The sequence below is a fragment of the Sinocyclocheilus grahami genome, unplaced genomic scaffold (genome assembly GCF_001515645.1).
Source record: "Sinocyclocheilus grahami isolate Dianchi unplaced genomic scaffold, SAMN03320097.WGS_v1.1 scaffold979.1, whole genome shotgun sequence".
Classification (NCBI taxonomy): domain Eukaryota; kingdom Metazoa; phylum Chordata; class Actinopteri; order Cypriniformes; family Cyprinidae; genus Sinocyclocheilus; species Sinocyclocheilus grahami.
In genome coordinates this window covers 344,534-358,541 of record NW_015506158.1, presented here as the reverse complement: position 1 = coordinate 358,541, position 14,008 = coordinate 344,534, and the positions used below count along the sequence as shown (strand labels likewise).

Sequence of the window (14,008 nt, the reverse complement as noted above, 5' to 3'; positions counted from 1 at the left end):
TATACACACACATCCATATATATATATTTCAGAACAAAATGTTGTTTATATTTTAAATATATATATATATAATATAAATTGTATGAATATAAATATAGATATGTAAATACATGCAAATATTTTCAAAATATATACTGTATGTGTGTACATAATAAATATACACACACATATTACACAAAAACGTTTATTTTGTGTGCGATTAATCGCGATTAATAGTTTGACAGCACTCATTTTAATTCGTTTTTATTTGTACCTTTTCTGTTCTATTTTAACATTTTCATTTTTACATTTTACATTTGCTTAAATGTTTACTTTTTTTAAACTTCTGCGTGAAAATTGTTTCTACTCCAAATTTAGTGTTTAATATAAATTGTATTAATTTAGTTGATACTAAGACATGTCACCTTTCAGACATTTTCAGTTCATGTAAAACAGCCTTTTCAGAAATATTGTGAAACTTACATTTCAGTTTGAGGTAGAATATTGATTTGCATGTACATGGGCTACATTGCATTGCGCATTACACTATTACTTATGTTATATTCATTGAGCGTTACATTTGCAAAAGTTCTCCAGTGAATGTCTTTTAGTAAAGTAGACTTACAAAATCTGAATCAGAGTCTTTCTCAGAATCCGGAGCTTCGCCTAAAAAGTGACACAACATGATCATGAGGTACGTAGCTGAAAATACTTACAATGACATGTGATTTGTGAGAACACAACATTTATCCTGCACTATATAATTGTCTTGTGATGGTTTATAAATGTACTGAAAATCCCCCCGAGTTACATCAGCTAAAGCCATTTTTAAGGATCAGATCAAGTAAAAACAAGTGCACATTTTTCAACTGCACATTCACTTTCTAGTTCAGAGACTTCAACTTGCCTTGATAGTCTCGCACTGGTACTGTCGGAGGTCTTTTCTTCTTTATTCTGAAACACAATAGCAACCCTAAATACAGGAGGTTCTTCATTGCTGTTGATTTCAGCACATTGTGGATTAGTGATAGTATGCTGAGTTTCATTTGTCAGCAACGTTTAAGCACATAATTGCATGTCATCTACAACATACGAAAGCAAAAACACACAGTGGCAGGACACAGAATCAAGAGACGGTTGTTAAAGTTAAAGGCCGGATTATAGTAAGTCTTTCCAAAGACACCACAAAGCTCTCGTAGACGTTACGGTGGGCGTCTGGTGCTATTTCTTCACACACAGACAGAGAGAATCGAAGCAGAACCCTTAAAGGCCGTAACCTTTTTTTTTTTTTAAGCAGACACGTGTGCAGGTAAATGGAAAAAGACACACATGCTTGGTTTTAAGGATCTGAAGCGTCAATCAACAGGATTCACAACAGAAACACAGTGACACTTTGATACCGGTTCAGCGTATTTCTCCCAGTTTCGAGAATATTAGCTGTTTGTTCGTTCTGAAACCTTGAATAAATGGAAAAATTAATAAATTGGAAAACAACTGTATTGACAATTTGTATTGATAAATAACATCAACCTGCATCATATCTGCTGAGTGAAATCCAACACTTTTTTTTTTACTAATTTTGGATGCTGATTCCAAAAATAGTGTCCGTTTTGCACATCGAGCACGTCGCAGTTTCCATAATTCTATAAAACATATTTTATATTTTGTTGCATTTCTGCTTTTGTAAATTGTACCATTTGTTCAATTTTCATTCCTTTGTCATATGCATGACATTATTTGATGCTTAATCCTGATATTTACTTTTCCCCCATAGATAGTAAATAAAATGATGCATTTTGAACTTTTGACATTCGACTGCTTGTTATTTTGATGGACCTCAAAAATGTCCCCACAAGGTCAAAATTTACTAGTATTACTATCCTTGTGGGGACATTTGGTCCCCATAATGTGATAAATACCAGGTACACACATACACACACACACACACACACGTTTACTTAACTATCTAAATGGGGACTCTCCATAGGCGTAATGGTTTCTATACTGTACAGACCGTATATTCTATTGCCCTACACCAACCCTACCCCTAAACCTACCCCTCACAGGAGACTTTCTGCATTTGTACTTTCTCAAAAAAACTCATTCTGTATGATTTATGATTCAAAATTTACTAGTATTGCTATCCTTGTGGGGACATTTGGTCCCCATAATGTGATAAATACCAGGTACACACACACACACACACACATATAATTTGCTAAATCTTCATTGTTATTTTGTGGGGGGAAAAAAAACAACATAATTATTATTGATATTTCTATACTCTGCATCATCAAATTAGGCAATGTTAGGCCTTTTTTGCTAATTAATATGCAGGGCAGAACTCCAGTTTCTTAGGTAAAATACCAGCACCTTTTATCAACAAGCCACATGATCTGAGGAATCACTGATGTCTGGAGCACAAATGCATGGAACAAAAATGCACTGAAGTTTCATATTGAGGGTTTTAGAAAAACCCCTTAACCATAAGCATGAACAATAGTATCAGTGTTACTTGATTTGGGCAAACACCACAAATAATTACAATTTGCAAACGCGAATGAGCTAAAGCTGTTTTCAGGTTTTCATGTTATTAGAATGAACACATGCATTTATGAATGTTTTTATACAGCAGGTGTTCCTTCATTAATAACAAGTGCTTGCTTTTGTTGTAACTTTCACATTGTTTCTGTCATGCAAGCCACACCTAATGTCCTTTTTGGGACTATTCCTCCATCTGAATAGAGGAAGTGAGAGGAAAAGTGTTTGAGGACAGTCAGCAGATGTTTCCTTGCGTCTGTTTACAGACACGCAAAAATAACCTTTTTTCTTCTTCTGTTGTGTTTTAATTCGTGAAGATGTATGCAGAATATAACACACCTTTTTAGTCTGTTGAAAAGGCTGTCGTCGTTCTTTTTTATGTCTTGAACCATTTTTTGTAGCTGCCTGAAAATCAAAACACGAGTTAAGAACAGCACTTGCAGATCAAAAGTTTGGTTGGTAGGGGTTTTTTTGTAATAGAAAGTAGGCTGCATTTATTTGATCAAAAATACAAAAAAATTCTGAAATATTATTCGAATTTAAAATAACTGTTTTCTAATTAAATATCTGTTAAACTGTAATGTATTTCTGTGATGTGCAGCTGTATTTTCAGCATCATTACTCCACTCTTCAGTGTCACATGATCTTCAGAAATCAGTATAATATGCTGATCTGCTGCTCAACAAACATTTCTGATTATTATCAATGTTGAAAACAGTTGCGCTGCACAATATTTTCGTGGAAACTGTGATACATTTTATCTTTACAGGATTCTTTGATGAATAGAAAGTTCAAAAGAACAGCATTTATTTGAAACAGGACTCTTTCATAACATCCTAAATGTCTTTACTGTCACGTTTGATGAATTTAATGCATCCTTCCTGAATAAAAATATTAATTTCTTAAAAAACAAACACTTAGTTTGAAATGGGTAGATAGGTGAATAGGTGTTATACACATGCTTCGTGAAGCTCTCAGACGTTCTGTAAGGCTCTGTTGAAGCTTAAAGCCTGGGGTTAACAGCTTATCATACAAAGAACTGCTTCTGAGCTGCTAATGTCTGTGTTTGTGTAGAAGAGACAGAGTTCGAGACACATAATGAATATAATTACAGTCCACATAGAAACTCAACACAATTCCAGCTTAAACCACTCACTAACTTCAAGATATCCATCAATGGAACCGAGCCGGTCACATGGCGCGTCCTCATTGACCTTCATTGGCATATTGTATTGTTGTATATCTGATTATATCTTTATTTAACCTTTATTGATAGCCTCTCTGAGATTAAACAACTCTTTCACAGGAGTGTCCTGGCCACAATGAGCAGCAGTCGGTTTCATCCCAAACTTACAAAACAAAAACAAACTAAGAACACTTATCTTAAATGGTTTTACTTTTTGTAAATAATGATTTCAGTGACTTTTCAAAAGCTTCCTGTTAGCTTTAAGAGATGCAGATAAAAATAATAATAATAATTGATAAATCATTTGCTGTTTTTCAGTTGCATGCTCATATAGATTTACTAAATGCAAACGTTTTGATTTATTGAAAAATAAGCATTTTAAGTGAATCCCTGTAACGTAAATCTTTAACTAGTTGTAGTCCGACTGAAACTGAGCGCAGACGACTTCCTTCTGCATAGATGACAGTAAAACTAAATCATTTAAAAGCTTGCCTTACCTAAGTTTATCTGTAGCAGGAGCTGTGAATCTGTTGAAATACTCCATTCTGTGTTTCTATACTGACTGTGGTGAGTTAGTAGTGTGAGCTGCTAGTTGAGTGTCACTGGTTAAGCAGCACATGTGTCGAGGAGGGCGAGTTTTTTCCACAGAAGTGGTCGGTAATGAGGATTATGAAACTGCTGTTGAACGTCATGTTACCTCTATATTTAGAGCCACTTTTAACTGATCCACTTCAATGAAATTATGCTATTTCTTGCGCCTCTGTGTTCTCAGTCTCTGTCTTGTGCATTTTGCCAACTTTTATGCGTCTAATAATAATGGTTCTGGTTTCCCTTAATGAACTTGATTATTGCACTCTTCTGTTTTTTTTCTAACAGAGGCTGCACTGTGAATGATGTTTAATGCATTTGTATTCACGTCATGTTACCTCTATATTTAGAGCCACTTTTAACTGATCCACTTCAATGAAATTATGCTATTTCTTGCGCCTCTGTGTTCTCAGTCTCTGTCTTGTGCATTTTGCCAACTTTTATGCGTCTAATAATAATGGTTCTGGTTTCCCTTAATGAACTTGATTATTGCACTCTTCTGTTTTTTTCTAACAGAGGCTGCACTGTGAATGATGTTTAATGCATTTGTATTCATAAACATATGTGACCCTGGAGCACAAAAGCAGTGTTAAGTCGCTGGGAGATATTTGTAGCAATAGCCAACAATACATTGTATGGGACAAAATGATCAAATGTAACAGAGGCTGCACTGTGAATGATGTTTAATGCATTTGTATTCATAAACATATGTGACCCTGGAGCACAAAAGCAGTGTTGAGTCGCTGGGGGATATTTGTAGCAAGAGCCAACAATACATTGTATGGATCAAAATGATCAAATTTTCTTTTATGCCAAAAATCATTAGGATATTAAGCAAAGATCATGTTCCATGAAGATATTTTGTAAATTTCCTACCGTAAATATATCAAAACTTAATTTTTGATTAGTAATATGCATGGCTAAGAACTTCATTTTGACAACTTTAAAGATGATTTTCTCAATATTTAGATTTTTTTTGCACCCTCAGATTCCAGATTTTCAAATAGTTGTATCTCAGCCAAATATTGTCTGATATTAACAAACCACTCGGCCAAATATTGTCCGATCCTAACACACCATACATCAATGGAAAGATTATTTATATATAAATCTCTCTTTCAGAAAATGTAACCCTTATGACTGGTTTTGTTGTCCAGGGTCACAAATGTGCTCATGTGTTTTACTTCATGGATATGAAACAAACTTCTTGACTTTTCTAAAAATGTTTTTAAAGGTTAGTGAAAGTATGCATTCTATTTTTGGTTGCAGTTGTAACTGACGAGGAACGGACTTTTTGCTCAGCTGGTCTTGTATGCACTTTATAAAATATATATTTGTTTCTTTGCAAAAAAAAAAAAATTTAAATTAAAAATGAAAGTAAATTGCATTGCTAAAATGTCTAAATCATGTAGGATATTTAGAAGTGAAAACATTGTTTTTTTCATGCATTATTTTGTAAAATATAGAAAAATTATATATATATTTATAAAGAGCAAATATAGCATTGGATCAACAATAAAGTAACAATATAAAAGTAGCAATTTAATGTTCATTACTGATTTAGTTTTTTGCATTCTGACCATATTGATTTGTATCTTTGCAGAATTCACATTCCTAAAATGTCAGTATATTTAGTAGTGCAAACATTCTGCTTGATCTGCAAACCAAGTCAAGAAACATAATTTAATGTTCTGTGCTGATGTCTTTGTGTATATTCTGACCAACATATATTTGTCTCTTTGCAGAAAAAAAACTAAAAAAAATAACTGTATTGCTAAAATTTCTATGTTTTATAGATTTAGTAGTGAACAGTGCTGGGTAGTAACTGATTACATGTAATCTAGATTCCATAATCCATTACAATGACTTTTTATGGATTGCGTTTTACATAGCTTTACACAATGGCAGCACCAAGTCTTTCTTTTTTTCTTTCAATGTTTCCTTTCTAAATTAACCTACCACTTCTATACATTTGGACAGTCTTCCAGTTTCTGTGTAATTACACATGCCATCCACTAGTCAGGTGGCTACAATTGCACAGAAAATGGACATGTTTTAATTAGTATTTTTATGCAATGTATAGATTTGCAATCCACGCTTCCGAACAAAAGTACCACTCAGTCAAGTTAGATCATGTGTAATTGCGTATTATTGCAAGTAACTAAACACTGTTGATGCGTAGCTGTGAAATATTGCAGTATGTCTTCATCATGTCCCGTGAACTTCACTAATTATTCATTCTGGAAGTCTGGGTGAAAATATTTCAGATATTTCAGGACTTTGGCCATGTGATATTTTCATGTTTATTGATTAAAAATTGAATATATTTTCTTTCCTTTTTTTAAGTTCCAGTAGTTAAGTCAAAAGTAATCTAAAAGTAATCAGACTACATTACCTAATATGTCTATATCTAATCCAGATTATGTACTTAAATACAACTTTTGTCATGTAATTTGTAATCAGTAATCGACTACAATTCTTAAGTAATCTACCCAGCACTGCAGTGAAAATATAGATAGATGTAAACTAGTCCAGCTTCCTCATTCCTGCAGACAGTCATTGACTGCTATCAGTGAGGGACACATGAGAAAATACTGAGGATCCTACAAACAAGCAGCGGGATGGAGAGTTTAGAGTAGAAATAGAAATAGAAACAGAAACGGATTCCTTACGGCCGATGGATGAAACTGAATTTGTTGAGGTCACCGGCCGAGAGCATCTGCAAGAGAAACAACAGGTTTAAAAAAAATCACTTCCATGTTTTGAGTTCAGTCTGTCATATAGAGTAAAGTTTTTCATAACTCGTCTGTGTTCTATAGCTTCAAGGTACATTTCTGCAAAGAGAATCAGTAATGTTTAGTGACAGTCGGGTTCTGTTTGAATGTTTCTGTGAGACACACACACACACACGCACGCACGCATGCACGCACACACACTCTCACACACACACACACACACAGACAGACAGTAACTGTAAATGAAAATAAACTTTATTTAACAAACTTTTCTGTGATTAAACAGAATGTAACAATTCTAAAATTGGCACACCTGATTCTTTCTGCATACTTGTTTTCATCAAACTTTAGAATGTATTCATTTTCATTAAAATGGTTTAAAACTTGACTCAAAAGTGTTCCCAGAAGTTTCTTTAAATGAAAATATATGTACGCAAATATTGTTATATTGCTTTGTTTTTGATCAGTTTATATGAATTGGTGTAATAACGTGTTTCAGTTTAAATTTTACATAAAATAAATTTATTATTATTTTTTTTAAAAATCCTTGACATGTGGCCTGCATTTTCTTGCATTAAATAAATGAAAAATTGTAAAAATGTTATTAAAATTATAAATAAATGAATACACGCACGCACGCACGCTCGCTCGCACTCACACTCTCACTCACTCACTCACTCACTCACTCACTCACTCACTCACACACACACACACACACACACACACACAATAATGCATGAATATTGGTATTGCTGATGAGAATTTACACTCTTAAATATAATTTGTCAGTAAATCCTGTACATGATATACATTACAATAGTAGATCATAGTAAGGAAAACATCATATTACTTCAGAGAATGTGATTTCTAAGTAACAAAAGTTCAAAAGTCAAGCCAAAAGGTGAAATCATCTTTATGGTTTATGATTGTAAGATGCATTTTTCTGGCTTTATTAGGAATATAAAATGGATGTTAAATGTTTTAAACACTAGTATGTTTAAACCTTCAGTAAACACACTGATTAATTCAGTTGTTATTTTAATGTTATGTTCCTTACTAATTTAGCATTTTTCTGTTTTGAGACACACTGGTTATGTTTGGAATGAAAAACTAACATTTATATATATATATATAGCCCATGTTAAAAGAGTTGCTGATGGTGTTTTTCCACTCCATAATAGTGGACTCACTGAGCATCTGTGTTGGCTCAAATGTTGATCAGATTCATACGTTCCCAAGGAACACAAACTGATTCAGATATATAGCCTGAGAGCCTTTTTTTCTCAATTATTATTTATATGAAGCAGCTGTCAAATAAATTCTGTGTAATCAGAAAACTTGAACAGGCTTTTTCCTCATGTCTAACACTAGGTGGAGACCTTAGCCAGCGGGGAAACAGGCTGCGTTCCAATTCACCTGCGTGTGCCATATGCACTCAAGTGTGTTGCTGAAAGTCCATACATTTGAGTGTTTTGATAACAGACATACTGTGATGACAGCAGACCTTCAGAAGGAAGAAAAGCAATCCTGAATGAATCCTCTGAGACCCACAGAAATGACCCTCAATAATATGTACTGCATTTGGCCTATTTCTGTTTGATGTTGGAACACTTAGGCCTCCTTTCATTTTGCCCTTTTTAGTACTTACCGAGTCTGAAGATTCCTGAAGATGCAACTTTACTTTAAATGACATTTTGACATTGTCTGAAGGAAATGAGAGTCGTGGTGTGAAGGTGTTTTGAGTGTTTGTCAGGGCGCTACTGTCACTGCAGCACTGCTTTTAACTGGTTGTGATGTGTTTGCTAGGGTGTTGTGGGGTGTTTTTAGAATGTTGCTATGCGGTTGCTAAGGTGTTTTTAGAATGTTGCTATGTGGTTGCTAGGGTGTTTTTAGGTTTTTAGAATGTTGCTATGTGGTTGCTAGGGTGTTTTTAGAATGTTGCTACGCAGCTGCTGGGATGTTCTGGTGTTTTTAGAATGTTGCTATGCGGTTGCTAGGGTGTTTTTAGAATGTTGCTACACAGTTGTTGGGGTGTTCTGGGTTGTTTTTAAAATGTTGCTATGCAGTTGCTGGGGTGTTTTTAGAACGTTGCTATGCGGTTGCTGGGGTGTTTTTAGAACGTTGCTGTGTGGTTGCTAGGGTGTTTTTAGAACATTGCTATGTGGTTGCTAGGGTGTTCTGAGGTGTTTTTAGAATGTTGCATTGTGGTTGCTAGGGTATTTTTAGAATGTTGCTATGCCATTGCTGAGGTGTTTTATAATGTTGCTACGCAGTTGCTGGGGTGTTGTGGGGTGTTTTTAGAATGTTGTTATGTGGTTGCTAACGTGTTTTTAGAATGTTGCTACGTGGTTGCTAGGGTGTTTTTAGAATGTTGCTATGTGGTTGCTAAGGTGTTTTTAGAATGTTGCTATGTGGTTGCTAGGGTGTTTGTAGAATGTTGTTATGCTATTACTAGGGTGTTTTTTTATGTTTCTATGCAGTTACTGGGGTGTTTTTAGAATGTTGCTATGTGGTTGCTGGGGTGTTTTTAGAACATTGCTATGTGGTTGCTAGGGTGTTTTTAGAATGTTGCATTGTGGTTGCTAGGGTATTTTTAGAATGTTGCTATGGAGTTGCTGGGGTGTTCTGTTTTTTTTTATAATGTTGCTACGCAGTTACTGGGGTGTTGTGGGGTGTTTTTAGAATGTTGCTATGTGGTTGCTAAGGTGTTTTTAGAATGTTGCTATGTGGTTGCTAGGGTGTTTTTAGAATGTTGCTACTGTTTTGGGAATGTTGCTATGGAGTTGCTGGGGTGTTCTGGGGATTTTTAGAATGTTGCTATGCCGTTGCTGGGGTGTTTTTAGAATGTTGATACAGAGTTGCTGGGGTGTTTTTAGAATGTTGCTAGGGTGTTTTTAGTACATTGCTATGAGGCTGCCTGGGTGTTTTTCGAATGTTGTCATGCCAGACTGATCTGAGAACGGGCCAGCGCTGGCGAAGCAGCAGAAAATTGCTTTTGAAGCTGCAAGCTACGCATGATTGAAGACTCCCGACGTGCCTCGTTTTCTTTCCTGTGCTGTTCCTGTTGAAATCACAGGCTTGTGATTTATAAAAACAGTCATCTAATGTTTTGACCTCTGCTTCTGGTTGGAAAATAGCTTTAAAAAAAAAAAAGTAGTTAAGTTACACTGCAAAATTTTGCCACCTGATTCAACTTAAAGAAAAAAATATATAGTTTTTATTAATATTTTGAATTGGCTTTTGATTTTCTTGTTTTCATTTTAATTTAACTTTTAGTCCTTTTAATTAAAACCTTTTTTTTAAAATATTACTATTTAGATTTAACTTTTTAACTTTTAGTTTTTGATTTTGTTTATTTGCAGTTAGTCATTTTAATGCTTTAACTTAAACTATGGAAATAAGAAATGCTTCTTTGGTTTCTTTGTGTCAGTACAGTACAGTTTTATTTTATTTATTTAATTAAAAGTATTCTTTATTTATATTTACTGTATAATAAGCTTTTATATTTTCCGTTTTCATTTTGTATGTAATTTTTTAATTTTATTAATAGGGTTTTTTTCTTTTATCTATAGGTTTAATTTAGTTTTTATTTCATTTTTAGCTTTAGCTCTAGGTTTGATTTATTTCCAGTTAGTAATTTTAGTTACTATAGAAGTTCTTCAACCTAAACTTATTTCCATTAGTTGCCAAGGAAACAGTTCATCTTATATTTACTTTTTATTTCAATAAACAAAACTTAGAATTACTCTTATAGTTTTTTATTAATATTTGGAATTGGCTTTTATTTTTATATTTTCAGTTTAAAAAATTTAAATTTTTTAAAATTTATTTTACAAATTGTGTTTCTTATATTACTATTCAGGTTTTAGTTTGACATATTATTTATTAATATGACTTTATTTATTATTTATTTAGTTAGTAATTTTAGTGCTCCAACCTCAGCTTTTTTCAGTTAGTTCCCCAAATAAACATTTGTAATTTTCGTTTAAGTTCTTCATCTTATATTTATTTAAGCTTTTTTTAATATCAGTTGCTGCATTGAATATTTTCATATAATACTGCATTTTCTGTACAAGTAATTTCAACTATTTTTTTTTAAATGTTATTGAATCTTGTATAACTTAAAAAAGGTAGTTAATTATTTGGAATTATAATGTAATGGAAAAAAACACATTTACTTTCTGATAATAAATTTTTTTACAGTGACCGCTGGTTATTTTATCCCCGGCACAGGAGTGAAAGTGATCATGTTGTGTTTACAAACGGCTCATCAGGCTCTCAGCACTCACTGCGTGTCAGAGGAAACCTTCCTGTGATCTACAGACTCTTTCACCAGATGGTTACCGCATAAACGCCACATGAATATGCAAAGATGTCTCATATATGCCCTTAACACCCATTCAGGAGGACAGTGGGAGTGATGTAGAGGAGCAATAGAGGAAAACACGTCCGAAACATTTGGCACGATGCTGCGACTTCACTGAACTTTGAGCACAACACTGATGAAGCTCGTACAAATATATAGTATATTTGCACTCGTCAAGTGCCAGTAAGGCTACACGTGGAAAAAATTGCTTTTTTGTGAGTAAATGAAACTACTGGCTGGTCAATATTTAGGAAGTAGTGTTTTTTTAAACTAATCTAAAAGAAGGAGGTCAACTCGCTGAGTCAACAAAACAAAAATGAGGAACAATGTATTTCATTTTCAACAGCCTACTTTTAATGAGATAATTAAAAAACATCCAAAACAGGTTTTAGTTATGGTTTTTTCTTTTATCTTTTGTATTATTTCATTATATTTTATTATTTTAATTTATATTATTATTTTAATTTATATTTTAAATCAGAAAAACAAAAATAAGAAATCGCGTAACTCCTCTTCAACATACTTTTAATGAGATAATTAAGAAGCATAAAAAAGGTAAGAAGTTTTCTTTTGTATTTAATTTATATAATAATAATAATAGTGTATTTAATTTTCAACAGGTAAGAGGATTTGTATTTTTTTTCTTTCTTTTAATTTTTCTGTTTTAATTTTTTTAGTATTTTATTAAATTTTTTTATTAACAAAGTCAACAAAGCAAAAACAAAGTGTATTTCATTTTCAACATACATTTTATTTTATTCTTTTATTTTATGCTACGTAACTCCTCTTCAACATACTTTTAATGAGATAATTAAGAAGCATAAAAAAGGTAAGAAGTTTTCTTTTGTATTTAATTTATATAATAATAATAATAGTGTATTTAATTTTCAACAGGTAAGAGGATTTGTATTTTTTTTCTTTCTTTTAATTTTTCAGTTGTAATTTTTTTTGTATTTTATAATTTTTTTTTTATTAAATCTAATTTTATTTTTGAGTCAAGAAAGCAAAAACAAAGTGTATTTAATTTTCAACATACATTTTATTTTATTTTATTTTATTTTATTCTTTTATTTTATGCTAGGGCCTATCCCAGGGTCTCTGGGTTTTTCTCAGGGTTTTTATTTTTATTTAATTACATTTTTTAATTTAATTTTAATTTATTAAATTTAAGTCAACAAAGCAAAAACAGAGTGTATTTAATTTTCAACATACTTTCAATTAGATTATTAAAAAAAGTCTGAACCCGTAAAATTTATTTTATTTTATTTTATTTTATTTTATTTTACGCTGGGGCCTATCCCAGGGTCTCAGGCGGAAAGCTTTTTTAATTTTTTAATTTAATTAAATTTTTTAATAGTTTATTTATTCTCTCATTTAATTTGCCAGCCATTATCACAAAACTACACACATACTGTCTGCACACAATCCAACAAAACAGGGATATCCACACAATATTGTAATTGATTCGAATAGATTCAGGCTGAATCGAGTTCCTATTAGAGTTTATATGGCGCTCAGTCAGTAATTTTGGGGTTGGACTGATAACCTAATTTTGGCCTATACTTCAAGCCCCACCGTTCATTTTTTCCTCATTAAATATCCTGTTTTCATTTGGAAATGTCCCACGTTGTGAAGGGTGTAATTTCTCTCTCACCAAATGGAACTGCAAACATAATGACTGTTTCCCAAGCACTCCTACAGGTAATCTCGCCCGGGCCTGCTTCGCTGGTTCAGAGGGATGTTGAAATGTCATGCCGACAGCTAAACTATCCCAGGCAGATCATGAAAAGTCTCTGTCAGACCACGTTTGGGACATTGCATCAATGCAAATTCATCACAGAGACCACAATCATCATTACACATTCAAGGAAGTCAGGTTTGCTCGCTTCCCCAAGTGGAAGGGTGAAAGCACTGCTGCGTTTTTATTACATTTATCACTGATTTGATCTAAAATGTGTGAATTAGTGTAAACAACTGATATAAAGGATTAAAGAAAACAGATTTGATTTAGCTAAATGTGCCATTTGCAGAGAGAAGACATCAATATTGAGCAAGAAAGGAACCTACCAGAAAGCGACAGCCGTCGATCCTGTTTCTCTGTACAGCGTCTGCACAGTCTTTCAAGTTGTGCTGTCAACAAACACCACTACGTTTGAGCTATTTTACATACAGCACATCAATAAAATAACAAAAAAGGTGAATAGTATTGCTAAAAGTGATTTACAGATAAATTGAATCTCTGAAGGCTCACCTGACTCAGAAGAGCGGCGACCCGCGCTGGACTCCAGCCCTCACATTGCTCTCTAGTTGGTAAACTCATCCTGGTCAGTTTTCTAGACTAACTCCTCTCAACCGGCTCTGACAATAACTAACATTTAGCAGAGGCTTTACTGCTCTGTATGAGGCAAGTTCATGCAACATGGGAAGTTCCTCTTGACGGTAACTGACCCTATACGCCACTATTTTCTCACACTTCTCTGTCAGAAACTGTGGTGAGGAATTCATTTGTGCAGGTAATGCAAAGCCACAGCAGACTATTTCGACTGACGTGTGATTTTGAGGCCACTTAAAAGTGTGCATAAAGTGTGAATGAACTGCTTTTTAAAGTTAAGT

The 14,008-nt window shown here is 33.4% G+C and overlaps 1 protein-coding gene across 1 annotated transcript in view; it reads right to left on the bottom strand.

The window, feature by feature from the left end:
* The window catches only part of LOC107565067 (B-cell linker protein-like), a 24,450-nt gene extending 10,788 nt beyond the window's left edge, over window positions 1-13,662 (bottom strand). Inside the window, exons 1-6 of the mRNA XM_016250253.1 lie at window positions 13,652-13,662; window positions 4,204-4,308; window positions 2,860-2,925; window positions 1,380-1,436; window positions 887-933; window positions 605-645 (exon numbers count right to left, since the gene is read on the bottom strand). Coding sequence (XP_016105739.1) covers window positions 605-645; window positions 887-933; window positions 1,380-1,436; window positions 2,860-2,925; window positions 4,204-4,250 — 258 coding nt within the window. The 5' untranslated portion in view covers window positions 4,251-4,308; window positions 13,652-13,662. The remainder of the gene's footprint in view (window positions 1-604; window positions 646-886; window positions 934-1,379; window positions 1,437-2,859; window positions 2,926-4,203; window positions 4,309-13,651) is intronic.
* Window positions 13,663-14,008: the final 346 nt, after the last annotated feature.